At 43.7% G+C, this 27,914-nt stretch overlaps 2 protein-coding genes across 3 annotated transcripts in view; both read left to right on the forward strand.

Annotated features, from left to right (window-relative positions):
- LOC100566815 (transmembrane protein 150A) overlaps positions 1–11,260 on the forward strand; it is a 46,412-nt gene extending 35,152 nt beyond the window's left edge. Inside the window, exons 4-7 of the mRNA XM_008114228.3 lie at positions 3,239–3,306; positions 3,827–3,954; positions 6,797–6,974; positions 9,568–11,260. Of these exons, the coding sequence (XP_008112435.1) occupies positions 3,239–3,306; positions 3,827–3,954; positions 6,797–6,974; positions 9,568–9,812 (619 nt within the window). The 3' untranslated portion in view covers positions 9,813–11,260. The remainder of the gene's footprint in view (positions 1–3,238; positions 3,307–3,826; positions 3,955–6,796; positions 6,975–9,567) is intronic.
- Positions 11,261–23,399: 12,139 nt separating this feature from the next.
- The window catches only part of nfkb2 (nuclear factor kappa B subunit 2), a 31,883-nt gene continuing 27,368 nt past the window's right edge, over positions 23,400–27,914 (forward strand). The window contains exon 1 of one of the 2 annotated variants that reach the window (XM_062975896.1): positions 23,400–23,741. In XM_062975896.1, the coding sequence (XP_062831966.1) occupies positions 23,718–23,741 (24 nt within the window). In that variant the 5' untranslated portion in view covers positions 23,400–23,717. The remainder of the gene's footprint in view (positions 23,742–27,914) is intronic. The other variant, XM_008114223.3, reaches the window with a different exon arrangement.

The raw sequence follows: 27,914 nt of genomic DNA on the forward strand, positions 1-27,914 counted from the left end.
TGGTTCCATGTTTTGAAAATCCCATCAGCTGAACAACTGTTTCAAGCTTTTAAAAAGCGCATATGCGTTGGTGCAGTCCACACAGGGGAAAACAAGGAAAACACGTGTTTTGCATGACTGCAGGGATATGCAGTCATGCAAAGGTGTGCATTGGGGGGGGGGATCAGGTTTTAAGTGCACCTTTTAAATGCACACTTTTCAGCTGGCAACCCAAATCCACCCACACTTTGGCAAATCACCGTTCAGCTACACACACACGTTTTATCCTGGTTACTTCCAGATTTTTAGCCATGTGTAGAAGGGCCCTTAATCGATTAAGTTCATTTTGGATTCTGATCCTGCCCTCTGGAGTATTAGCTAGCCTTCCCAATTTGATGCCATCTGCAAATTTGATAAGTGTACCTTCAATTCCATTATCCAAGTCATTGATAAAGTATATTGAATAGCACTGGCCCAGGACAAATTGCTGTGGTATCCCACAGGTTACTTCTCTCCAGGATGAAGAGGTGCTAATACTTCCATCTTTTAGTGTTATACACAGTACACCATTACAAAGGTTGGCATCAAGCATTTGGAGGATGATGAGGGATAGGCTGCTGGGGATGTTGTGGATTGGATTTTGCAGGGATGTTTAGTTTTTAAATATACTGGTAGTTTTAATTGTATTTTAACTGTATTTTAACTTTTATATTCATGATATAAATATTATATATTTTTTGTATTTGCCTGGTTTTAAATTTTATTGGAATGTATCATGTTGTTACCTTCCTTGAGTCTCTGTGAGGAGAAAGGTGGGATAAAAATAAAGTAAGTAAATAATTAAATGTAAAATATTTCATTTCACTGACAATCAACACCCATTTAGTAAACTGATTTAAATAGTATTGACTTTCTTGCTTGATTTGAGAGTATGTGTGGGGTGTAGAGGTGAGGCTAACTTTTACTCGTCAAAGGAAGAATCCTGGGGATCATGAGAAATGCCAGGACTCTTGTCGCCTCTAGTTAAATTAGCTTAGCATCCTCACAACCTCTGAGGATGCCTGCCATAGATGTGGATGAAATGTCAGGAGAGAATACTTCTGGAACATGGCCATCCATCCAGAAAACACACAATAACCCTAGCTTAAAACATTTTTTTTGAAAACAGGCAATTTATTTATTAATTCAGTTGAAGCATTTATAGCCAGCTCTTCAATCACAAAGCATCTCATACTTTGGAAGTATTGTAATGGGTTATAGTCTGAGGGTAAAACAATAATTGTATGGTGATGTGGGTACAGTTGGACCTCTATAACAATGGATTTTGTACCCCCAGATTCAACCATCCATAACTATATATAGATATATATATAGATATAGATATATATCCAAAACCTTGATCTGCCCTTTTATATAAGGACACAATTTCAGGTCACTATTATATACAATGGGACTTGTATCCATGGATTTTGGTATCCATGAGGTGTCCTAGAACCGAACCCCAGCAGATGCTGAAGGCCTACTGTGTCTTTAAAAAGCCTTTCAGCATAATCTCTTTGTGTGAAAAGTACCTTTTCATTCTTAAAGAGTAACCATTGCAAACGTGCCACTCTTCAAATATGAGTAGCAGCAACCTTCCATCCCTAAAATTAATAAGTAATGAATTACATGTTAAAAGTTTGTTCCAAGTGTGAACTTCTACTCTCTGATTTATGCTCTCTGACTGCTGTTCTTTTAATCTTCTACATTTGTGGAATTTACGAAGTCATTGAAGGTGAAAGAAAGCTAATGTGTATCTGTATGTTTTATGTGGACTCTGAGTTCTGTTCCTTAGGAACAAGTCATGTCTGTTTCAAAAGAAACCTGATGATCAGGCATGCCAACGTTGCCTACAGAAACTACTAATGTTAGCAACTGAAATAAATTAACTCTGTTTCCAGACATTTTCTATAATCTGCGTGCTTTTCAAAAACTTCTCAATACTTTTAATTTCAAATTCTGTGGATTGCTTTGCACATTGACCTAAGTGGTCAGTTTAGATGTGTCCTTAGAGCAGTGGCTCTCAACCTGTGAGTCCCCAGGTGTTTTGGCCTACATTTGACCAGCTGTTAGGATTTATGGGAGTTGAGGGCCAAAACATCTGGGGACCCACAGGTTGAGAACCGCTGCCTTAGGACACTGTCAGTTGGAAAAGGAAGCATAAGCTGGAGCCGCTACTTAGAGTTTCCCAGGACCCATATCGACCTATTGAGAAGGAACATCCTGAATGCTTCTGTTATTTCTCTTCCTGTGAGGTGTAAGAATACATACAAGAGGATGGTAGTATTCTAAAGGAGCTGTTCTCTGTCCTGGTCCCCTAATGCACATGTGTCAAGGTCTGTGGGCCACCATATCATTTTGCGTGGCCTTCCAGAGGCTAAACTACATTTCCTGTATTTCCGATCACTCGACATCATGACTAGAGGAGATGGGAGTTGGTATACAGTAGCATCTGGAAGGCTGTAGTTCTGTTTAAGTCAGGGATTTGAATTTAGATATAAGGCTCATGGATATGATGTATGTCCTTTAACCTTTCCTCAACCTCAAAGCCACAAGTGCTGTTGGGTTGCAATTCCCATTATCCTCAGTCCACAAGGCAGATAACACTATGTAACAAAATTGGGGGAAAAATATGTTCCTGATTTGAAAGTGTTGTCTGCTGTTTAAATTGGTTGAGACTATGGGATATTCATTAAAAATCTATAGCAGTGTGCTGCAGGATGACTTTGATAAACGTTTTCCAAGTTTTTATGATAGAAACAATTCGGAAGTGACATTTATAACCCAGGAACAAAAATAGTGTTATATAGTATAATCAGAAGTGATGGGAGAGATGTCCTTCAGTAATGTCTGGGGTAAAAATTATGGAGCACCAACCACTATGTAAAAAGTATCATTGGCCCTCTGTATTCACAGATTCTCTGCCCATAGATTCAATGACCCTTTGAAGGCAACCATAAGGCTGATGTGGCCCTTAATGAAAATGATTTTGATATCCCTGCCTAATGCACCAAGGTGGATTTGGCAGATCCATATAGCTATCATCTTGTCACGCTGCATACGTAACATATGTTCTTCACACAAAGACACAAGTACAATAAAAAGTATAACACAAACTACACAGCTTGGGAAGCATAATGCAAACAGCTTTACTTTCATGTAGAAGGCTAGTATAGAAATACGTCCAGTTCTGATGCCTCCTTCATATCTTTCTCCACAGTAAGTGTGGTACCTTCCCACCAGAGAGCTGCTTCTTCAGTCTGATCTGCAGCCTGGGCTCCTTCATGGGTGAGTCTGAATCAAATTCGTCTTAAAATGTGGGGTTTTGTTGGTTTGTCTGTCTGTAAGGAGAGAAGAAGCAAAATATGGGATGAAAAAGGCCTGACCCTCTACGTAGGAAAAATTCACAGAAGGCTGTGAAGGAGGGAAAGCCATAACTTGTCGTTGCATCTGTTCTCATGAGGGTGGAGCTGTTAGATGTTACCACTTTCATGTTTTTAGACTTCTTAAACCAGAGGCTGTACATTGGTTTCTTGTTTTAAAAATACAAAATTACAGGTGTGAAGCTGGAGGATTTGCTCTTTGTTTAACTATACCCCACCTCACAGCCTTAGTGGTTATCTCCTTCCTGGCCTTGGAGATAACCACTAGCCTAACATTCATTTGCATGAGGAGTGAGAACCCATTTGTTGGATCTTTCCTATTCTTGCCCTTTTCCTTGTTTCTGATGATGATGTAATAGGGAGCTCATGTTCACTGTGTAAGTGAAAATCAACATCTGATGCTGGCTACTGTTTTCTTTTTCTAGTGGTGCTGGTTGGCCTGCTAAGATATGCCCATGTCATGGAGCATTATGGCCCTTCCCTTCTCAACACCTTGGGGCTAGCTACAGGCTGGATCTGTGCAGTTGGCCTCATTATGGTTGGCAACTTCCAGGTAAGTCAGCGTCTCCCTGCATAAGTCACAAGAAAGGAACCCATTAGAGTTTGAAGGGGAAGCATCACATTTATGCTGCTTCTCTTATTGCCATTTATTTATAAGGTACAGTAGAGCCTCGCTTATCCGAGCCCTGCTTATCCGAGCGTCCGTATTATCTGAGGCAAATGCCCTCCCCCCCTCGCTCGCTCTCACTCACTCACCCCGCCGGGTCCCGGTGCTTGCCGGAACCCAGCCGAGTGAGTGAGCGAGGGACAAAGGGTGGGCGAGTGAAGGAGGGCGGCAAACACTGATGGATCTGGAACACACTTGGCACACATACCTGATATGCCGAAATTTGATTACTGGAGGAGTTTTTTTGGGAGGGGGGACTGACTTTCTTTTTTGGGAGTTGTAGTTCATGCACAACCAGAGAAACTCTGACTTCAACCGATGATGGACCTGGACCAAACTTGGCGCACAGACTAACCCAACCTATTGAAGGGGTTTGAGGGGAATAACTCACCATAGCAGGTTGTAGTTTACCCTACAGCCAGAGAGCACACTGAAGCCCACCGATGATGCATCTAGAGCAAACTTGCCCAACATAACAAACTTTAAGTACTGATGGAATTTCTTGAGGTCAACCTGGCATGATGTCAGTTGTAGTTAGTCTAAAATCTTATGCATTTTGTACAATTTAAAATGTGACTTTTTCAAATAACCAGGACAACGGCAGGTACCCAAGCTAGTATAGTAATAACATATGCGAAACGTGGACGGTCTACAGACATCACACCAAACTCATGGAACGCTTCCATCAGCGTTGCCTCAGAAAAATCCTGCAAATCTCTTGGGAAGATAGGCGGACAAATGTCAGCGTTCTTGAGGAAGCAAAGACCACCAGCATTGAAGCGATGCTCCTACGCCATCAACTCCGCTGGACTGGCCACGTTGTCCAAATGTCCGATCACCATCTCCCAAAGCAGTTGCTCTACTCCGAACTCAAGAACGGGAAACGTAATGTTGGTGGGCAGGAAAAGAGATTTAAAGATGGGCTTAAAGCCAACCTTAAAAACTGTGGCATGGTCACTGAGAACTGGGAAGCCCTGGCCCTTGAGTGCTCTAATTGGAGGTCAGCTGTGACCAGCAGTGCTGCGGAGTTTGAAGAGGCACGAATGAAGGGCTTAAGGGAGAAGCGTGTCAAGAGGAAGGAGCATCAAGCCAACCCTGACCGGGACCGCCTTCCACCTGGAAACCGATGTCCTCACTGCGGGAGAACATGCAGATCAAGAATAGGTCTCTTCAGCCATCTACGGACACACCCCCAGGACCCCACGACTGGAAGACCATCGTCCTCGGCCTACGAGGGATCGCCTAAGTAAGTACACCCAAAGAAAAGCACATCTTCCAACATTTCATAGGTGAAAACTGGGATGCTCGTGGATAAGTGATATAAGAGTGTGGTCAAATTGCAAGTTGTTGTCAGTGATGAAGATAAGACAAGTTAGGAGACACTGGCAAAGTTTGCTTTGACCTCAGCCACTGGGGAAGGGCAAGATGCAATACCCTTCCCTCCTCCCACCAGTTAATTGAATACAGCAGAAAATGTAGGAGGATGGAGAATGAATTCCTGTCAAATCCAAAAAGATGGAGGATATGAAAAATAGGTGAAAGGAATGGGTACAAAGCAAATAGGTGCAAACTATTTTCAGAGTCTCACTCTGCAATACTAAAAAGTCGGGGACAGAAGAAAATTTCATTTTGGTGGAGGGAATTCTTACTTGGAGGGAGGCAATGCCCTCATCCTCTCCTCAGCTCTACTCTTAGAGCTGTTTCAATCGGTTGTGTTAATCTCTGCTCTTGCCTTGGCCTCTAACAGTCTCTGGGTCTTGGAAAGTTGCTAAGCACATGATTACCGACCTTGAGGTTTCTGCGACCCCTCCATTTGCTTCCATAGAGTTCAGAATGCTTGGCCGAGTGCACTGGGAAACCCAGAGGAGCCAGGCAAAAGAGTCATGGTTGTGTTTGCTTTCCCTTTATTGGTAGCCATGCTTTGAATAGTTGCTGTGCCTGAATGAGGAGATGCCAGAGGAAAAGGGCTTTGTTTTTTTTAAGTGTTTGGGCAGCTGTTGCTTTCTTGAAGTGTCTGGTTTTCTCTTCCTGGCTTTGGCAGTGCTTCATGGAGATAGAGCGATACTTGTTCGATTGCAAAATTGGATCAGCCCTATAAACCTCTTGGCAACAAGCTGCTCCTAGCCCTGTGAGTTACTGTGTGTTGCAGCAGACTGTGGCTACTGATAACCAAGCCCTAGCCAGAAGCAGACAATTGCATTGCCACTCTTCAGATTTCCAAGATTCACAAAGCCATGTGTCCTAACTAATGTGAAGAGAAGATACTGTCTTTCCTGGCATCCATCAATTTCCCCTGCTCCAGAGATTTGCAAATGCTCTGAAGTTAACATTTGAACTGTAAATATAAACATTCTCATCCTTTTCGATCCAAGTTCCACACCTCACATTCCACAGTGGAAAATACAAGAACATCACATTCATTGAATAGTTAATGTTAATGGTAATACAGGCAATATGCATTTAGATGAAATTTAAATCTTTGCTGCCTCTCTCTGTTAGGGACACAGATATACACTGAGGTGTAGGGAGAGAGCAAACCAAACCCATTAGGGGCACACAACAGTAATGGTATAGTGTTGAGCCTCTGAAAAGCCTTGGAAATACGTGGCTGTCAGCATGCTGTCCCCGCCTGTGCAACTTGCAAGAGTACACTGGGCTGAGACTGGGCAGCCTATGTCCTAACTGGCTATTTTGGATTCCTCAGCAGGCCTGTTTCTCTCTCTTGCAGGTGGACCATGCAAAAGTGCTGCATTACATCGGGGCAGGGGTGGCATTCCCAACCAGCATGCTTTTTTTACTCCTTCAGTCGATTCTGACTTATCGCATGGCAACATCCAGAGGCCATTACTGGACTGGCCACCTGCGCAGCATCCTTGCAGCCCTAGCATTCATCACCCTCATCTTCAGTATCCTTTCTGCAGCATTATAGCTTGGGAAAAATAAGGGAGTTTAGAGGTAAATAAGATTGATGGATGAAATTTAATTAAATTGAATTTTGCTAGGCAATCTGGAACAGTCGGGAAAAGATCTGCCTAGGACCCTTATTTGAGTATAAATCATGTTGAATTCAGTGGGAATTAGCTTTCTACAAACAGGCCAGAGATTGGCTTGCATATGTACAAATATAGATACTGAAGCTTTTTAGCACGTACCATTGGGAATTCTCAAATATTCCATTTTTAGACAAAGTACTGGAGCATATGGGGGAGTTCTGAATGAGACAGATTATCTAGATTTATTTTAGTTAGGCTTTAGGTCTGATTCTGGGACAGAGCCAGTTTTAGTTGCTGTGTGGTGTTCCCATCCACATCATGTAGTGGGAATTCTATGCCCATGTATTCGGTATCAATGCCGCTGATAGTTCATGAAGATGAAGTGTACAAAACCCATTTTGAGCTGGAAGGATGGGGTGATACGGGGCCCTTCCACACAACCATATAACCCAGGATATCTGAGTCCACACTGCCATATATTCCAGTTCAAAGCAGATAATGTGGGATTTTATTCATCTGTGAGGAAGGGGCCACAGTTTCCTGAACAGAATGTGAGATTGCTTCTCTTATGGACACAAAAACCATATATTGTCAGGACCCAGGCTGCAGAGCACCAATAACCATGCACAGAGACCAGAATCTATCTAATATCTTTATTAAAGGAATATATAAAGTCAATAAAAACAAGTGAGGAATATAGTTCAGAAGTGGACCTTTCAGGAAAGGTCAAAAATAGTCCAGGAAATCAATGTCCAATATGAGATATTAGAGTCCAAAGTTATAATCCAATAACCGAAACACACACTTTGCCGAGCAAAGTGTGGAGAAATGACAGGGTCCTTTAGTCCAATGGAGCTTGATAACAAGGCTGGAGAACAAACTGGATTCTTGGCAAACAAGGCTTGATTCAAGGCAACAAGAAGCAAGGAACAAGAACAGGGTCCGTGGCAAAATCCGTGGCGAGGTCCGGGAAACAAGGCAGGGCTGGAACGAGAACAAGGTCCTGGAAACGAGGAACTGGAGTAGCGTAGTCTACACACGATCTCACTCCTGAAGCTGACGAATTGACTCCGCAAGGATCTCCTTGCAGGTAAACACCTATATAGGATCTTGTTTTCCCGCCAAGGAACACTTTCCCTGGGGAACAAGAAGTGAAACCCATACTATGTCCAGATGCGTGACTCCTTAAGATTTCCCAAGGGAAACAGGCTTAATCAGTTAATTGTCTGGCAGCGATCCTGGCGCTTCGGCGATTCGCCTCCCTAGCGCCTCTATCTCGATTATAATTATCCCGGCGAGAGAACGGGGGAGATTTCTGCCCAAGGCTTGTTTGGCTGACTTCTGGAGGGCAAACATCCTGCAGGTACAAGGGCTCCAATTCTGGCTGAAACGGTGGGAAACCAAAGTTTTCCTCTTCGTCTGCCACAATAGTACTTGGAACGGGACTACATGGCCCATGAGTCATCACATATATGTGTCTGTGAGCTGACTATCTTCCTTGAATGTCTACAACAATGCAGGTGGGGGAGAGTTTTTCTAGTTTGACATTAGGTTAGACTGTCCTAGACTAAATAAGGTGAGGAAGGAGACTATAGTAAATGTGAATTAAGGTATTAAATTCTCAAATGAATATGTAATCCAGCAATTAAATTAGGATATGTGTTTATAACTCTTCATTCTTTTCAAAATAATAGGCTTTGTTTCCCATATGCATGGCATGGGTGTTTTCTACATTCTCCGGTGTGCGTGTATGGGCATGTATTGTAAGTGGACCTTTGCAACAGAAAAGAGTGTAGATAACACCCATGTTATTGTCATAGTGCTTAGCTTAGGTTTGTCACCTTCCTTCAGCCTAAAGAGTTTTTAGGCTGAATGTATATTTCTTATTTGTCAGATGGAGAAATGGCTAATTCTTGAGTTACAAGAAAGAGAACTGTCCTTCTTTCAGATAAAAATTACAACATTTCATTAGATAGGGATATTTGCATTTTCAGCAAGTTTTGTTTTTAATCATTGTATGTTGCAACTAGAAGCAAGGGCGTGTTTGTTTTTCATTTTTGCCTCTCAAAATGTAGAAATTCCTATTTATATCACACTGTTAGGGTATTTCACAAGGAGAGGTATATGATCCTAATATTAATTCCCCCACAAATAATTTATAATTCCCTTTAAAATGAGAAATAAGAGATTTAGACCATAAATTTCCCCAGTTTACAATTTTGTAATAGCCCAAAAATGTCTCCTTACCTTAAATTACTGGGCTTGGAATTGAAAACAAGACTATCATGAATTTGTATGCTGATTTGGTAAGTTCCTGGATGAGGCTGCATTTCTTAAACCTGATCCTCAAAGCTGAAAAGCAGTTGCCAAGCTGATTTCAACTTGTAGTTGAGAAGAGTTGCCCAGGGCTACATACAATGTGTTTGTTTTGCTTGTTTGCCTTGTTGCTTCTGCTTTTTCTACATCTGCCTTTTGATCTTGTTTGCCTTGACTATGCTACCCCCAGGTGGTGTCTTTTTTATCCAGCAGAGCTTTGTTCTTCAACATTTGGCTGCTCTCTGCGAGTGGATGTTTATCATAAATGTGCTTGTCTTCTATGGCACCTTTACTGCTGAATTTGGCGCCATTTCCACAGACACCTTCCTGGTTCTCCTGAAAGCCAGACGGACTTCTAAAAGCTACAAAGTGGACAGCAGCACTCCAAGCATGTCACATCTGCACAGTCACTTGGAGAACTTGGCCATGATGTAGAATGGCTACTGGAGGACGATTCCTTGTGTGCGCAAGAGCTCCCACAAGAAGCCAGGACAAACTGTGCATATTGGGATGCAGAGCAATCAAAAGGGGACATAACATTATTTTGAATCATGCCTGAGCATCAGATCACTTCTTTTCTATTTTGTGTATGTGCTACACTAACAGTGACATGGACATTCCGTTATAAGCACACCCTCATACCATGTCCCACCAGTGGCCTTTAGGGAGCAAGATTTTCTTGCTCTTGCGTCAAAGCCTTGCTGTACTCCCAATACCTTCCACACAAAGGAATGGAAAGTGGCAATACCAAATAGTCTGGGTCATTCGATGAGGATTAGACTTGATATTAGTGATATAATACAGCTTAATAGTAGGGGCATGCTCTGATTCCAGCATCTCCATCCAGAAACTTGGCTGGTGAAGAGAGACCTTGCTGGGTAGGAGTTGGGTAGTAGGACCATCCCATTGCAGCCATAGGGCTATAGCATCCTCATTGAATGGGCTGACATTCACCAGGGACTTTAGGACCCATATTACTGTCAGTTACTAAAAGGGGTGTGTGTGTTTTCCTTTCTTGTGGCCTTATTTTTTTTACAACCAAAAGTGAGTTAACTTTTGCCAGTTTAGTCCAGCTTAGTTTTATTAACTCCTTCATCTTCTCCTAAATGAATGAGTACTGAGCAATAATGAATATAGGCTTAATCATACATTGCTTCTTGAAAGTGGCCCACTTGAGTTAGCATCAGGTAGCTTTTGGGCTAAATCTTGCTCTTATCCTCAGAATGCTCTCAATTTTAGCTGCAGCACTTTAGTTCGACTGGAAGAATCCTCTGCAGTACAGGTTGACAGCTGTGGTGCTGACTCCTTCCTGTGTGGGAGGAAGCCTGGGAAACCCATATCTTCTGCATAGCTGTTCTTAGAGGTGCCATCCAATCCCTGTTCAAGGTGCTACAAATAGCTGGTACCTCCAAAGAGTTCAGCAGAGGTTATTTTTATAAGCTTTCTCTTCATCTTCAGTCCCGCTATCCCCATCCGTTCAGAACACTTCAAAGCTACGAGTTCCAGATACCAATGAGCACACCTTTTTCCCAGGGAGTAGGACTACAGATATAAGAAGGCAAAATTGTGGTAGCCAGATCAACAAAGCTCAGCTTCGGGACTCTTGCCTTATGAACAAATCAGGTCATGCTTCATTCAGTATTTTACTACATATTGAAGTGTCTTTGATACATTCAACAGTATTTTGTTCAGGAATTCATTGGTTCTGAACTCTGTGCTTTTAATCCCAAAGTGGATATTTTTGTGCCTTTTGTCGTTTTTCAAGCGGGATTTCTCAGGTCTGCTTTTCATGTTGTTATTATTATTTTGGTGGGATTTTTTGTTGCAAAGATGTAGAAACAGAAGACACAGTGAAATACCCAAAGATATAAGCCTTACTATAATCCTTGGAATTCTCAACTTGATTTATTTTCAAAAATTCCTAGAAGCTGCTTCACAGAATGTGTGATAGTTTTTATGTTACAGAAACTGTGTGGTAACGGCATAGGTATAAGCATGGTAAGTAGCCATGTTGCTTGTTGGCTTCTCCAGCATCATCTCTGGCATGGGAAGACAACTGTATGAGGTGGTAATGCCATGATTTTGGTAGTGAAAGAAAGAATTCTGGGTAGTTTGTTATTGCAAAATAGGTATTTTGGCGTGCCTGTTTACTTAAAGTCTAATGAGCCATTGAATCTAATACACCATCGAATTTAATGCACACTTCCATTTACAAAACCCCGAAACAAAAAAGTATTTGCTGCCAAATGTAATGTGCAGTAGCAAAAAAGTACATTTTTTTTTGTAATTTTGCCAAAAAGGTGTGCATGACAGTGGCTGCCTGCTTGTAATTCCTTCTTTAAAAACAAAAGTTTTAGAACACCAAAGCTTATAGCAATTGAAAGGAATACCTTGGGGTGCATCTGTGCTGTAGAATGAATCCTCTTTAACTGTTATGAAATCAAGTTGTTTCACAAGGTCTTGAGCTTTCTCTGCCAAAGAATGCTGATGCCTCACCAAACTATAAATCCCAGAATTGCATAGCATGGAACAATGGTAATTAAATTTAGGGTGACATCCCTCAAATAGGAGCTCAAGATGCAATTCCTGAAGCAGCTTCCTCTTTTGCTTTGGCTCAGTACTAAAATTACCATATGACGCGAATCTAATGTGCACCCTAATTTTGGCCAAAAAAGGTGAGCATAAGATTTGAGTAAATAGGGCATTTCTTGAAACTTCCTTGCACATATCTTTAGAAAGAGCATGGACATAGAAGGACACGTTACTGGTCATTTGTGAATTCACATAAATGGGTTGCCTGCACAGAGCATCTTTCAGAACTTTCTAGATCTATTAATCATTTTAGTGGTCACCCTGTACATCCCCTACATGTTGTAATTAACACATTTCCTGCTTAACCCTTCACTTTTATGGTAGCCAATGCAGCAGTCAATGATCTAAGGACAGGCGAGACAAAACAATGGGGTAAGGGTGGGGTTGTGTGAATCCACAGATGATTGCTTAATGAAATACAGTTACAGCTAAGCAACCTACCTTCCTTCTTCATGATCTCTGCAACTCATACAAATGGGAAACTAGTAGCCATATGAGGACTTGTCATTCTACACAAAAGAAAAGCACAGCCCTCCCAAATGCAATCTTGGCTTGAAAACTTGTGTCTAGTCTATACTAAGAAATAAAAGTCAAAGGTTTAGACTAGCTTAGAGATACACCATGCAAAAAGGGTGCAAAAAGACATAGCCATAGATCCAGTTGAGTGACTTCTTGGTCGTGCAGGAGGGTCTCTTGCCAGCAAGTGCATATGCTAGTCTGATTGTTGCTCCAATCCATTTCAATAAATGCTGCAACAACATGGGAAAAATCTTTATGACTTCCAAAAAGGAGCATTAAAGCAGTGGAGAGAGCATTTCAGATCAGTCATGGGATTTTGTAGGAAAGTGGGAAGCATGATGTCTGTGAAGTCCTAAAAGCCGTGTGTGAAAAGGTGGAAAAGACTGTCAAACTGGTGGGTTTGATGATGTAGAATCCGAATATGTTCAGAGTGGAAGAAGTAGTCAATCCTAAGCTCTGAAATAGACAGAATGCTAACAATAGCGAAGGATAAATTTCTAATACGGAAAAAGTAGGAGAATGAACCCCAGATTAAGATGGAACTGTGGAAGAGGTAACATTGTAGATTTTCCCTCTAGTAAGGCACGGTGTCTAGCCTCTGACTGAGATTTTTGCTGTGACAATATAGATGGCTCAAGAACTGAAGAAGCCAATGTCTTAAAAGTTCTACATTCTGACTGTCCAATCCTGTGGTAGAACTCATCTTTCTCATGATACTGATGTAAAATATGTTTAAAGTCTGTAATTATGTGGATGACCATAATCTCTGCAGTAAAGGTACTCTGGAGAAGGTAAGTAACTATTGTGATAATAGGGAGAATCACCATACCTACAGTGTAGCCAGTGGTATCTTGACAATATCTTGTTGAATGTCAGCAAATACATCTAGATTGAAACCTACCAAATGAGTCACTGAATGAACTCAATGTAGACTGTGCAGGTCTATGCCTGTGCTTTTGCGAAGTATGGCTCTGCAATGGAGTCGGGAAGTACGGGTCTGGGAGACTAAGCAGAGTAGGATTTTGAGTCAAGAGGAGGATTCCAATACCTCAGTCTCTGAAACAGTACCAAGAAATGTAGGCTAGGAAGGTCTTTTGGAACTGGACCTGCAGAAACTGCCTCCACTGTCTTTCAAGAGGGCCTAACCGCAGTGAGAGTAGTACTAATGCCTGAGTCTCATTGTTTCAGAGAACTATATGAAAGTTCTTTGTTTCTGTGTTCTCTCTTACCTCCCAATGAGAAAATGGTTTGAAATCAACCAGAGAATTGAATTCAGAAGAAGAGGATTCAACTTCTGACTTGTTAGCCATCTCCTGTGTTGGGAATCTATTGAGCTGTTAAGCTCAAAATAATCCTCTCTTGGGGTGTTTCCACCAAAAATATAGCAGAGTGCCGGAAACACACTTCTTACTTACTTACTTAGGCGATCCCTCGTCGTTCGAGGACGATGGTCTTCCAACCTTGGTATCTTGGGCGTGTGTTCTTAGGTGACTGAAGAGACCGATTCTTGACCCGCATATTCTCCCGCAGTGAGGACATCGGTTTCCAGGTGGAAGGCGGTCCCGGTCGGGGTTAGCTTGACGCTCCTTCCTCTTGGCACGTTTCTCCCTTAAGCCCTCCGTTCGTGCCTCTTCAAACTCCGCAGCACTGCTGGTCACAGCTGACCTCCAATTAGAGCGCTCAAGGGCCAGGGCTTCCCAGTTCTCAGTGTCTATGCCACAGTTTTTAAGGTTGGCTTTGAGCCCATCTTTAAATCTCTTTTCCTGCCCTCCAACATTCCGTTTCCCATTCTTGAGTTCAGAGTAGAGGAGCTGCTTTGGGAGACGGTGATCGGGCATTCGGACAACGTGGCCAGTCCAACGGAGTTGATGGCGTAAGAGCATCGCTTCAATGCTGGTGGTCTTTGCTTCCTCAAGCACGCTGACATTTGTCCGCCTGTCTTCCCAAGAGATTTGCAGGATTTTCCTGAGACAACGCTGATGGAAACGCTCCAGGAGTTTGGTGTGACGTCTGTACACAGTCCACGTTTCGCAGGCATAGAGCAGGGTTGGGAGGACAATGGCTTTATAAACAAGCACCTTGGTCTCTCTACGGATGTCCCGGTCATCGAACACTCTCTGCTTCATACGGAAAAATGCTGCACTCGCAGAGCTCAGGCGGTGTTGTATTTCAGTGTCGATGTTGACTTTTGTGGAGAGGTGGCTACCAAGGTAGCGGAAATGGTCAACATTTTCTAATGTTGCACCGTTAAGCTTATTCCTGGCTTTGCAGAGGGATTAGCTGGTGCCTGTTGGAAGAGCACTTTGGTTTTCTCGATGTTCAGTGAGAGGCCGAGCTTCTCGTATGCTTCTGCGAAGGTGTTTAGAGTGGCTTGTAGGTCTTCTTCTGAACGCGCACAGACTACGTTGTCATCAGCATATTGGAGTTCTATAACAGATGTTGTGGTGACCTTGGTTTTGGCTCTCAGTCTGCTGAGGTTAAATAGCTTGCCATCTGTCCGATAGATGATTTCCACTCCGGTGGGAAGCTTCCCATCAACAAGGTGAAGTATCATAGCGATGAAGATGGAAAATAAGGTGGGGGCAATAACACATCCCTGCTTGACACCTGATTCAACCTTAAATGGGTCACTTTGGGAGCCGTTGCTGTCCAAGACTGTTGCCATCATGTCATCATGGAGGAGCCGCAGGATGTTCACAAATTTGTCAGGGCACCCGATTTTTTGGAGGATGGTCCAGAGAGCGCTGCGATTCACTGTGTCGAATGCCTTTGCAAGGTCAATGAATGCCATGTACAGAGGTTGGTTTTGTTCCCTGCATTTTTCTTGGAGCTGTCGAGCAGTGAAGATCATGTCCACTGTTCCTCTGGAGGGGCGGAAGCCATTCTGGGATTCTGGGAGGGTGTCTTCTGAGACAGGGAGAAGGCGGTTTGCAAGGATTCTTGCGAGGATTTTCCCGGCGGAGGTTAGAAGGGAGATACCACGATAGTTCCCGCAGTCTGTTCTGTCCCCTTTCTTGAAAAGGGTGATGATGGTGGCATCCTTGAAGTCTGCTGGGATTTTCTCGGTCATCCACACCTTTTCAATGAGCTGGTGGAGTTGTTGCATCAGCTCAGGTCCACCCTCTTTGAAGATTTCGGCGGGAATCCCATCAGGTCCGCTAGCTTTGTTGTTTTTTTGTTGGCTGATGGCATTGCTGACTTCTTCCAAACTAGGCAGTGCTGCAAGCTCATCCCTGGTTTGTTGTTGCGGGATTTGTGAGAGGGTCTCTTCGGCCACATTGGAGCTGCGATTCAGCAGGTTCTGGTAGTGCTCTTTCCAACGTAGTGCAATTGATGTTTTGTCCTTCAGAATTTTGGTTCCATCTGATGAGCGTAGGGGCTGTATGCCATGGTTTCTTGGTCCATAAATGATCTTTGTGGCTTTGAAAAATCCCTGAGCGTCATGGGTATCTGCAAGGTGTTGGATTTCTTCAGCCTTCTTTGTCCACCAGATGTTCTTGAGTTCTCTGGTCCTTCTTTGGACCTCAGCTTTTGCACTGGCATAGATCTTTTTCTTGGCAGCACAGTTGGTGTCTCTCTGCCATGTTTGGAAGGCTTTCCTTTTGTTATCAATCAGCTGTTGGATCTCTTTGTCGTTATCATCAAACCAGTCTTGATGTTTCTTAGTTAGGTATCCAATGCTTTCTTCGCAGGCTGTGATGATGGAGGTCTTCAGTTTGTTCCAATGTTCCTCAACATTTTCGGGGTGTTCTGTGGGTAGATGATCTTTGAGTGTTGTTTGGAGAAGGGCTCGTTTGGAGGGCTCCTGAAGGGCTTGGGTGTTCATTTTTCGCCTTGTTTTTCTTCCTTGGAGTCTGCGTTTGGGGACGATCTTGATAGCCATCGTGGATCGGATTAGCCTGTGGTCTGTCCAGCAGTCATCAGTACCTGTCATGGCTCTTGTGAGAAGCACATCGCGGCGGTCTCTGGCACGTGTGATAACATAGTCCAGGAGGTGCCAATGCTTTGACCGAGGGTGCTTCCATGATGTCTTGAGCTTGTTTTTCTGGCGGAAGAGCGTGTTGGTGATGACAAGGTTGTGCTCTCCGCATTTGGTGAGAAGCAAGATGCCATTCGAGTTGCTGTTTCCGACCCCGTCTTTTCCTATGATCCCTGGCCACAGGTCAGAGTCCCTTCCGACTCTTGCGTTAAAGTCCCCCAGGAGGATGATTTTGTCCTCCTTAGGTATCTCTGATAGGATGGTATCCAGCTGACAGTAAAATTTTTCCTTGATGTCTTCGTCAGCATCTAGAGTTGGTGCATAGGCGCATATGATGGTTGCCTGTTGGTTTTTGGCAAGGTTAATTCGGAGGGTTGAAAGTCGTTCGTTGATGCCAGTGGGTGCTTCAGTCAGGTGCTTCACCAGGTCGTTTCTGATAGCAAAGCCAACTCCGTGTATTCTTCTTCGCTCTTCTTCAGGTAGTCCCTTCCAGAAGAAGGTGTAGCCTCCCTTTTCTTCCTTCAGCTGCCCCTCTCCTGCTCTCCGGGTCTCCTGAAGGGCTGCTATGTCGATCTTGAAGCGTCCCAGCTCTCTTGCAATGAGAGCAGTCCTGCGTTCGGGGCGCTCGTTGTCAGTGTTATCTAACAATGTCCGTACGTTCCATGTTCCAAAGTTCATTTTTCTTTTTTGGCCGCAGAGTGGTGACCCCTCTGGACGCGGCAGTCCAGTCAGGGTAGGAGAGGCAGACTATGTTTAGGGCACCTTTTCTAGCCCCTTCCCCGTGTGGGGTGAGCAGAGCGGATCCTAAAAAGGGCTGCTCAGTCATGGATACAGCTGCCGGACTACTCAACTGCCTCGGTCCTTGAGGTAGAACGACTGAGTCCATATCCACCGCCCATGTGCCAGTCTGTGACTAGGGGCTTCCAGATTTCACAGTCCTGCCCCCGTCGCCACTCGCTGATCGCCATGGGACTTTTGTAGGTTTGTTTTTATTTTTGTTGGAAGACGCCTGTGCGTGATTTTTTTTAATGTGTGGAGGTCGGTGCACGGCCGGTCAACACACAGTCTTCACAGAGTGAGGTTCCAGCAGTGGTGTGGTTAACACAACGACAGTGGCTTCTCAGTCTGTTGCAGCCTTCTTCCGCCTTCACAGCCGTTGTAACATGTACCATGTTATCCTCCGCCTGCTCCGCCGTTGAGGTCTTTGGGTCTTCGGATTGTGCTTGGTCTGGAACCTCCCCTGCGGCCACTCCTGGGAGTGCATCACTCCAGTGCCCACAGGTTCATCGGAACACGCAAGCCCCCTCACCACGGCAAGGTGACAATCCATCGAGGGGGAAACACACTTCACAACCAGCAGAAACTTACGTGTGGTGAGCTGGGATAAGCCTCTGTTGCTTAAGATGGCACAGGATTGCAGAGCCAAAAATATAAGTTCAAAAGTATTTATTGAAGTAAAAGAAATACATTCTGGATAGGAAAGGTCTTGGAGCTAACTTTCTAAATCCCATATTCTAAGGAAGGCAAAAGGTAAAATATCAAAGAATGCATTCGGCTACATCTTGCCTGGAGAATGGCAAGATACATCCTTACAGGAGGAGACAAAAGGCAGAAGAGAAGAAAAATGGAGGCCAACCATGTGGTCAAAACCTAGGCCCAAACAAGATGGCAATAGAGAGGAAGTTACCTCACACCTCAAAGAGATCACATTGCTACATCAGCAAATGCGGGAGGAGATAGTAGCAAACTACTATCCGTGGATGTAGCGTATCTGGATTTCAGTAAGCCCTTCGACAAGGTCCCCCATGACCTTCTGGCAAACAAGCTAGTCAAATGTGGGCTAAGCAAAACTACGGTTAGGTGGATCTGTAATTGGTTAAGCGAACAAACCCAAAGGATGTTCACCAATGCGTCTTCTTCATCTTGGAAAGAAGTCACAAGTGGAGTGCCGCAGGGTTCTGTCCTGGGCCCGGTTCTGTTCAACATCTTTATTAACAACTTAGACGAAGGCTAGAAGGCACGATCATCAAGTTTGCAGACGACACCAAACTATCTGGAGGGATAGCTAATACTCCAGAAGACAGAGTAGAATTCAAAACGATCTTGACAGATTAGAGAGATGGGCCGAAACTAACAAAATGAAGTTCAACAGGGACAAATGCAAGATACTTCATTTCGGCAGAAAAAATGGAATGCAAAGATACAGAATGGGGGACGATGCCTGGCTCGACAGCAGTACATGTGAAAAAGATCTTGGAGTCCTCATGGACAACAAGTTAAACATGAACCTACAATGTGATGCGGTGGCGAAAAAAGCCAATGGGATTCTGGCCTGCATCAATAGGGGAATAGCGTCTAAATCCAGGGAAGTCATGCTACCCCTCTATTCTGCCTTTGTCAGGTCACACCTGGAGTACTGTGTCCAATTCTGGGCACCACAGTTGAAGGGAGATGTTGACAAGCTGGAAAGCGTCCAGAAGAGGGTGACTAAAATGATCAAGGGTCTGGAGAACTACGAGGAGCGGCTTAAAGAACTGGGCATGTTTAGCCTGCAGAAGAGAAGGCTGAGAGGAGACATGATAGCAATGTACAAATATGTGAGGGGAAGTCATAGGGAGGAGCAAGCAAGCTTGTTTTCTGCTGCCCTACAGACTAGGACGTGGAACAATGGCTTCAAACTACAGGAAAGGAGATTCCACCTGAACATCAGGAAGAACTTCCTCACTGTGGGAGCTGTTCAGCAGTGGAACTCTCTCCCCCGGACTGTGGTAGAGGCTCCTTCTTTGGAGGCTTTTAAGCAGAGGCTGGATGGCCACCTGTTGGGGGTGCTTTGAATGAGGTTTTCCTGCTTCTTGCAGGGGGTTGGACTGGATGGCCCGCGAGGTCTCTTCCAACTTTATGATTCTATGATTCAAACAGGAAGAGAGGAGTAGAAACCGAAAGGCCTTTCTAGGAAGGCATGCATAGGAATAGAGAAAGGAATCTCTCATTCTAATCCTGTTTTCTTAGCCTATCTACTCATTGGGGACTGGAGACTTGTGGAGTCCAGAATGACACCCAACATTCTGTATCATGATTTGTATTTGAGTAATGGGGTTGCACTTTGATCCATTTTGCATAGGAACTAGAAACACTTGTAGTCCATGAAGCACTAAAGGTATGTGTCATGAAACTGAGCCCATACTTCACTGATATAGGAGTAGCTCTTAAGACATTTTCATATAATAGAGCTTTCAGAGTAGATGCTTTGTTCTGTTTGGCCTGAGGGGTAAAAGCATTTTCTCCCAGACAGAAAAGACACAAAGGACCTTATCATATGGAGGTTTTTCACCATTTCTTCCTGTTTCTACACATTTCAAAGACTGACTCCCATGGAGTCCATCAAACAATTCAGGACTGCTTCCAGTGGTTCCTTATGGGACTCTATCTCCATTGGTGGATTAAAGACGGTGTGGGTCCCATTGAAAAACGTGGTTTTAAACGTGTGCATGTCTCCTTTATTGTAGAGGTTTAAGGGGGCCCCTGGTGGTGGCGCAGTGTGTTAAAGTGCTGAGCTGCCGAACTTGCAGACCGAAAGGTCCCAGGTTCAAATCCCGGGAGCGGAATGAGCACCCTCTGTTAGCCCCAGCTCCTGCCAACCTAGCAGTTCGAAAACATGCAAATGTGAGTAGATCAATAGGTACCGCTCTGGCGGGAAGGTAACGGGGCTCCATGCAGTCATGCCGGTCACATGACCTTGGAGGTGTCTACAGACAACACCGGCTCTTCAGCTTAGAAATGGAGATGAGCACCAACCCCCAGAGTCGGTCACGACTGGACTTAACGTCAGGGGAAAACCTTTACCTTTACCTACTTAAGGGGAATGATCCCATAGAAAGTGGTGTTTTGGAAAGAATGCCTGTTTTTAAAAGTGCACTGGTATCCTTGAAATGGTTGAGCTAAGGGGGTGATCCTGTGTGACGGGGGTATCTCCGTCTTCTTTAAAGACAGAACCCCATGAAACACCACACAAGGACAATTCCATCCGCTCCCTGCCCCTCTTGTGGGATGAAGTCATGACAGTCTCATTTGGGATTTTAGCCCTGCATAAGATATTTCTTAAAGGTTGCCACAGAGGCCATAAATCCCCGTGCCTAAGAATGTCTTATACCATGGAGTCACAGAGAACAAGAAGCAGCAGCTTTACATTCTTAGCAGTACTGTCAATGTCAGTCATATAGTATCTTGAGACAGGATCAAAGTGAACCAATCCTACCAAATTTCTTGTTAAATGGGAAACAATTTTAGTTGAGTTAGATCTAACACTTGTTTTGGACCAACTTTGGCATCTGAATCTAAAAATGACCCCTTTTTCCTATCGTCAACTTTTTAAGGTACAGGATACCTGCCCTTTGTCCCAAAAATCATACAAAATATACATACAAAGGAAAATAAAGAAAAATGACCTGAATATATTATTTAGGCTTATTTTATTCACACAAAGGCTATATATTGTTACTGTAAGTCAAATTGTGTACAAATGGAAAAGTTCTTCTACCAAACATGCATATTAAATTTAAAAAATCCTGGAATGTTTAATCTGTGGACAATCGTGCCAGAAGCTTCCACAATAGTCAGCTATCATATGCATTTTGGGATAGTCCCACAAGAACTCTTCCAGGAGTTAATTCCCTTTCTTTGGGGTAGATTTCTCTCACTTCCTGTTGTCTCACCCCTGCTCTTAATTGTGAGTCATTTGTATGTCAGACATTTATAACTTGGGGACTACCTGTACATGCTTTAGAGCAGTGGTTCCCAACCTTTTTTTGACCAGGGACCACTTTGACTAGGGACCACTCTCCAACATTAGTACCAAAAGGGTTATGAAATAGGTTTGGTTTGGTTATTTGGGGTGCTGATTGAGAAAAATTGCATTAGAGAGATCACATTATGATATTGAACATATTCCATCCACTAGTCGCCATCTGCTCGCCCACAGAAAACCATATTTAATAATCTAGAGCTGATGTAGTCTATCCAATGCAATTTTCTGAATCAGCACCCCAAATAACCCCAGGAACAGACCTACAAACAAAGACACCAAGGCACCCCCGCTTTCAGGCATCACATGGAACAGCTCCGCTCAGGGGGAGGGAGGAGAAGCAGCAGTCAGGAGGCTTGTTGTCCTGCCTTTCTTGAGTAGACATCCCTGTTGCCTTGGCACTATAAGAAGGTTTTGCTAGACCAGTCACTCTCATTGCAGCTGTGTAATAATGTTTTTGATGTAACCCGTCATCATGATAAAGGAAATAAGAAGAAAGCAGAAGAAAATAGAAATAAACTTCTGCCAATTGTGGAAACAATTGTCTTTTGTGGCCGACAAGAACTGACTCAAAGATGGAGCAGGGATTCAGGACCTATTACCTGTGAAGAACCTTTGCATATGTGTTGTTGAGGGCTTTTCTGGCCAGAATCACTGGGTGGCTGTGAGTTCTCTGGGCTGTATGGCCATGTTCCAGAAGCATTCGTTACACCCGCATCTATGGCAGGCATCTTCAGAGGTTGTGAGGTCTGTTGGAAACTAGGTAAGTGGGGTTTATATATTTGTGAAATGTCTAGGGTGGGAGAAAGAACTCTTGTTTGTTTGAGGCAAGTATGAATGTTCCGATTGGCCACCTTGATTAGGGGGTTGCTGTGAGTTTTCCGAGCTGTATGATCATGTTCCAGAAGCATTCTCTTCTGATGTTCCGCCCACATCTATGGCAGGCATCCTCAAAGGTTGTGAGGTATACTGGAAACTAAGCAAGGGAGGTTTATATAAGGTCCAGGATGGGAGGAAGAACTCTTCTCTGTTGTAGGCAAATGTGAATGTTGTAATTAATCACCTTGATTAGCACTGAATGGTCTTGCAGTTCAAGTCCTGGCTGCTTCTTGCCTGGGGGAATCCTTTTTTGGAAGGTGTTAGCTGGCCCTGATTGTTTCATGTAATGAGCTATATAAAACACAATAATGGTTCAAAACATAAGTAGTACACAATATGTATATTAGAGCATCATACACATATTATATTCACAGAATCAATGCTCAGTCCTATGGTATATAACCCAAAAGTATCTAACTCAGTATTATAAATCAGACAAAATGATATAAGTCTCTGCAGTCCTAAAAGGATTAGATTGGCTTAAAGGCAAACCAATTCAGAGTCTCTGCAGTTCTGGAAGGATTCCTCAGGACTCCACAGGTTTGGGATCAATACGGGTTATATATTATAGGACTGAGCATTGATTCTGTGAATGTAATATGTGTATGATGCTCTAATATACATATTGTGTACTACTTATGTTTTGAACCATTATTGTGTTTTATATAGCTCATTACATTGTTTAGAATAGACATCTGTGTTTATCCTGATTGTTTCATGTCTGGAATTCCCCTGTTTTCAGAGTGTTGTTATTTATTTATTGTCCTGATTTTAGAGTCTTTTTTAAATATTGGTAGTCAGATTGTATTGGTAGCCTTTGACAACACACCTTGATTAGCATTGAATAGCTTTTCAGCTTCAGGGTCTGGCTGCTTAATGCCTGGAGGAAACCTTTGCGTAATAATGGAAACGTCAGGACCTTGTTGAGAGCAGGAGACACTGGTCTGAAAAATTACTTGAGCGGGGGGAAACGGTTTCAACCCCCTCCTGATTTGTTTTCTGGCAAGGGGCATGCATGGGTGCATGTATTCCTTTCTTTTTGCCCAGTGACCTCCTGCCTTAGAGGTCAGCTCCAAGAGGGAAACGCGCTGTGCTCCTTCCTAGATTGACTTCCCTGCTTTTTGGACCAGGCTGAGGAGGAGGGAGGGGGGAGAGGAGGGCGCGCGCCTCCCGTTGCCCTGGAAACCTGCACCCGCCTCCCCTCTCCTGTCAGAGAGGAGGCCCCGCTTCCTCCATCCGGGGCAGTCAGCTGATTGCGAGGAAGCCCCGCGCGAGGGAGAGAAGGGGGCGTGGCTTAGCGTCGGTCGCGAGGGGGCTAAGCAGGGAGTTCCCAGCAAGTTGATGTGGCTCGGGGCCTAGCCGCCCTCCCTCACTGGAGAGACGCACGAGTTGTGAGGGAAGAAGGGAGGAGTGCCCGTCTTTCCTTCCCTTTCTCCTCCCCTTGACTCGCTGGGCTTCTAGGGACTTTCCAGAGGCGCTTCCTGGCCCGCCCCGTTTCCGCCCGCGGCTCCTTCCAAAGCCAAGGCAAGGCAAGGTGGCGGGCAGGTTCCTTCTCCTGCCCTTCTGCGCCATGGACTGCGAAGGATACCGCGGGGTGAGTCTGAAGGACCTGAGGAGCCTGAAGGGGGCGGGGCTTCGCGAGGATGGGGGGCAAACCAAGGGCCCTTCCACACAACCATATAACCCAGAATATCAAGGCAGAAAACCCCACATTATCTGCTTTGAACTGGGTTATTTGAGTCCACACTGCCGTATCTTCCCGTTCAAAGCAAATAATGTGGGTTTTTCTGCCTTGATATTCTGGGTTCTGTGGCTGTGTGGAAAGGCCTCAAGTGTCCCCCGGGTTGCGTGCTTGGGAGGCCCGGATGTGCCCCTGGCTCGCGCTGCTCCCGCGTGTCCCCGAAAGGGCTCCAAAACATGGGCTAGGTACATACTTCGGGAGAAAGAAACTTAATTCCAAAACAGTCCAAACTTGCTTGCACACAGTGCATTAGGGCTCTTCCGCACAGCCATATAATCCAGAATATCCAGGCAGGAAATCCCACAGTATCTGCTTTGAACTGGAATACAGTAGAGTCTTACTTATCCAACACTCGCTTATCCAACGTTCTGGATTATCCAACGCTTTTTTGTAGTCAATGTTTTCAATACATCGTGATATTTTGGTGCCAAGTTCGTAAATACAGTAATTTCTACATAGCATTACTGTGTATTGAACTACATTTTCTGTCAAATTTGTGGTATAACATGATGTTTTGGTGCTTAATTTGTAAAAGCATAACCTAATTTGATGTTTAATAGGCTTTTCCTTAATCCCTCCTTATTATCCAACATATTCACTTATCCAACGTTGTGCCGGCCCATTTATGTTGGATAAGTGAGACTACTGTATATGGCAGTGTGGACTCAGATAGGCCAGCTCAAAGCAGATATTGTGGGATTTTCTGCCTTGATATTTTGGGTTATACGGCTGTGTGGAAGGGCCCTAACTGACCAAGAAGAAGGAGCCATGGGAGGCCAAGGATATCATTCCCATTTTCATGCAGGGCCACATCGCTCTTATGGTGACCTTTGTTGTTGAGTCCATGGATAGAAAATCTGTGAATACAGGGGTCCGGCTATACAGTAATAGCTCTACATCAGGCATGGGCCAACTTCGGCCCTCCCTCCAGGTGTTTTGGACTTCCACAGTTCCTTGCAGCCTTGGCTGTTAGGAATTGTGGGAGTTGAAATTCTGGGCCTTTCACGCAGCCATATAACCCAGAATATCAAGGCAGAAAATCCTACAATATCTGCTTTGAGCTGGGTTATCTGAGTCCACACTGCCATATGACACAGTTCAAAGCACATGTGGGATTTTATTTAACGGTGTGGAAGGGGCTTGAGTCCACACTGCCAAATAACCCAGTTCAAAGTAGATAATGTGTGATTTTATTCAGCTGTGTGGAAGGGGCCCAAAAAACCTGGAGAGCCGAAATTTGCCCATGACTGCTCTACATACCCTGTTTCCCTGAAAATAAGACATCCCCAGAAAATAAGACCTAGTAGAGATTTTGCTGAATTGCTAAATATAAGGCCTCCCCTGAAAGTAAGACCTAGAAAAGTTTTTGTTTGGAAGCATGCAGGATCGGTAAATGTACATACCATAGATTGTTGTACATGGAAATAAAGGTAGTAACAAGAAATAATAATAATAATAACTTTATTCTTGTATCCCACCTCCATCTCCCAGAAGGGACTCAGGGCAGCTTACACAGGGACAAGCCCAACAACAACATAAATTTACACACAAACAGAAATTTAAAATAGTTATTAACATCTTGGGAAACCTTTACCTTTTAATTTAAAAACAGTATAGCAATAAAATATAATATAGAAATTCTTGAAAGGATTCACAGTTTGGCTATGCTGGTTTGTGATGATAACTACTGTACAGTAGATAATACATTTTCATTTTTAAAAAATTCAACCATAAATGTGAATTCTTCTTTGTGGAAAAATAAGACATCCCCTGAAAATAAGACCTAGCGCATTTTTGGGAGCAAAAATTAATATAAGACACTGTCTTATTTTCGGGGAAACAGGGTAGTGTTGGCTGCTCCTTAGCCCCCTTCCACACAGCTGTATAAAATCACACACTATCTGTTTTGAACTGGGTTATATGACAGTGTGGACTCAGGGCCCTTCCACACAACCATATAACCCAGGATATCAAGGCAGAATGATCCACAATATCTGCTTTGAACTGGAATATCCGAGTTCACACTGCCATATAACCCAGCTCAAAACAGATAATGTGGGATTTTATTCAGCTGTGTGGAAGGGGCCTTAGAGTCCTTCCACCCAGCCATAACCCAGTATATCAAGGCAAAATAACCTACAATGTCTTCTTTGAACTGGAATATCTGAAGGCCCTTCCAGATAGACCCTATATCCCAGGATCTGGTTTTCTGTTTATCCCAGATTATCAGACAGTGCAGATTCATATAATCCATTTTAAAGCAAAAAATCTGGGATCAGATCCTGGGATATAGAGCCTCTCTGGAAGGGCCCTGAATCCGCACTGCCATATATCCCGATTCAAAGCAGATAATGTGGGATTTTATTCAACTGTGCGGAAGGGGCCTCATATAGCCCAGTTCAAAGCAGATATTGTGGATTATCTGCCTTGATATTTTGGGTTATATGGCTGTATGGAAGGGCTCAAAGGGCTCTTCCACACAATATCTGCTTTGAACTGGAATATATGATGGTGTGGACTCAGATAGCCCAGTTAAGATATTGTGGGATTTCCAGCCTTGATATTCTGAGTTATATGGCTGTATGGAAGGGTCCTTAGTTCTTACCCAGTTTGAAGCCTCTTCCACACAGCTGAATAAAAAATGCTGCAATATCTGTTTTAAACTGGAATATATGGCAGTGTGGGCTCAGGTAACACAGTTCACAGTAGATATTGTGGATTTTTCTGCCTTGATATTCTGGGATATAGGGCTATGTGGAAAGGCCCTTAGTCCCCCAATATTATTGACTGACAACTCCCATCACTCTTGATTACACTATGCAACACGATTGTTGTCCCTAAGTTATAAATGTAATTTCCTAATTGGTGCTATCATAAAAACAGGAAAGGTTTATGAAACTGCTAAAATCTTTGTTTTTGTGGGGCATCCTGCTATAGCATATTTTGCTATAGTTTTTCAAAGAATATTCCATCGAATCTCGACCAATTCAACATAGTTTGTGGCAGCCACAAAAATAAAGTTTCTCGAGTATAACAACTACTTTCGAAATAAGTACTGCACAATTAAATATGAATTACACTTTCAAACCAGGAACAGAACATTAATTTTTTTTGTTACATGCAGACTGGGAATAATGGGAATTGCAACACACGAGCATTTGTGGTTCTGAGGTCTGAGAAAGATTAAATGACATTTTAGAGTCAGGCATCCTATCCACAAGCCTTGGATCTAAATTCAAGGCTCACTATCCTTACTAAACAGAACCAATTACAGCCTTCCAGTTGTTTCTGTATCAAACTACCATCAGCTGTAGCCATGGTCTCCAGATGCTGGAGTTATAGTCCAGCATTTGGAGGGCCATGTAAAAGACATGATGGGTCGATTCGACCCATGGGCCTTGAATGTGACATATAGTTGGTAGGTCTTTCCCTGAGTCTCAAGGATGGCGGCCTGTTGGGCCTGCCCTGCTCTTGGCTTATCCCAACCCAGCTGGGAGGTGTATTGGGGCCATCTCAGGCCCACTGCTTGGAGGGCAAGTCATCTTAGGCACTGTAGTGAGGCATTGGATCAGTTAGGTAAAAGTACCAGAAAAGGGGTCTGCTGTTCCTTCTCCATTCACTTTGAGATCAGTTGAGTTTCACATGGGGAGGGCAAAGGTCTGAGCAGAAAGACACCACTTTCCTATTCTTATTTATCAAACACAATTGATGTATGACGAGCACTTAACTTACATTTTCAGCATTGAAGTGTTGGGGTACTGTTTCATCTTTCATCAGACTTTGGAGGGGCACACCACACAGTGTTTTTCTCCCCCACCCCCGTCTATTCTGGGCCATTTTATCCAACAAATGCATTTTTTACCCCCAACAGGGAAAGATGCAAAAGTTAATGTTAAAAAAGACCTCCTGGACCTAAAATGACACTCTCTTCACCAAATTAGGGGAAGTTACTCACCCCCCAAAAGGGAATTGGGAATAATATGGGACAAATTGGGATGCACTTTCCTTACTTTAAGTAGGTAATAG

The sequence above is a fragment of the Anolis carolinensis genome, chromosome 3, assembly GCF_035594765.1.
Source record: "Anolis carolinensis isolate JA03-04 chromosome 3, rAnoCar3.1.pri, whole genome shotgun sequence".
NCBI lineage: Eukaryota > Metazoa > Chordata > Lepidosauria > Squamata > Dactyloidae > Anolis > Anolis carolinensis.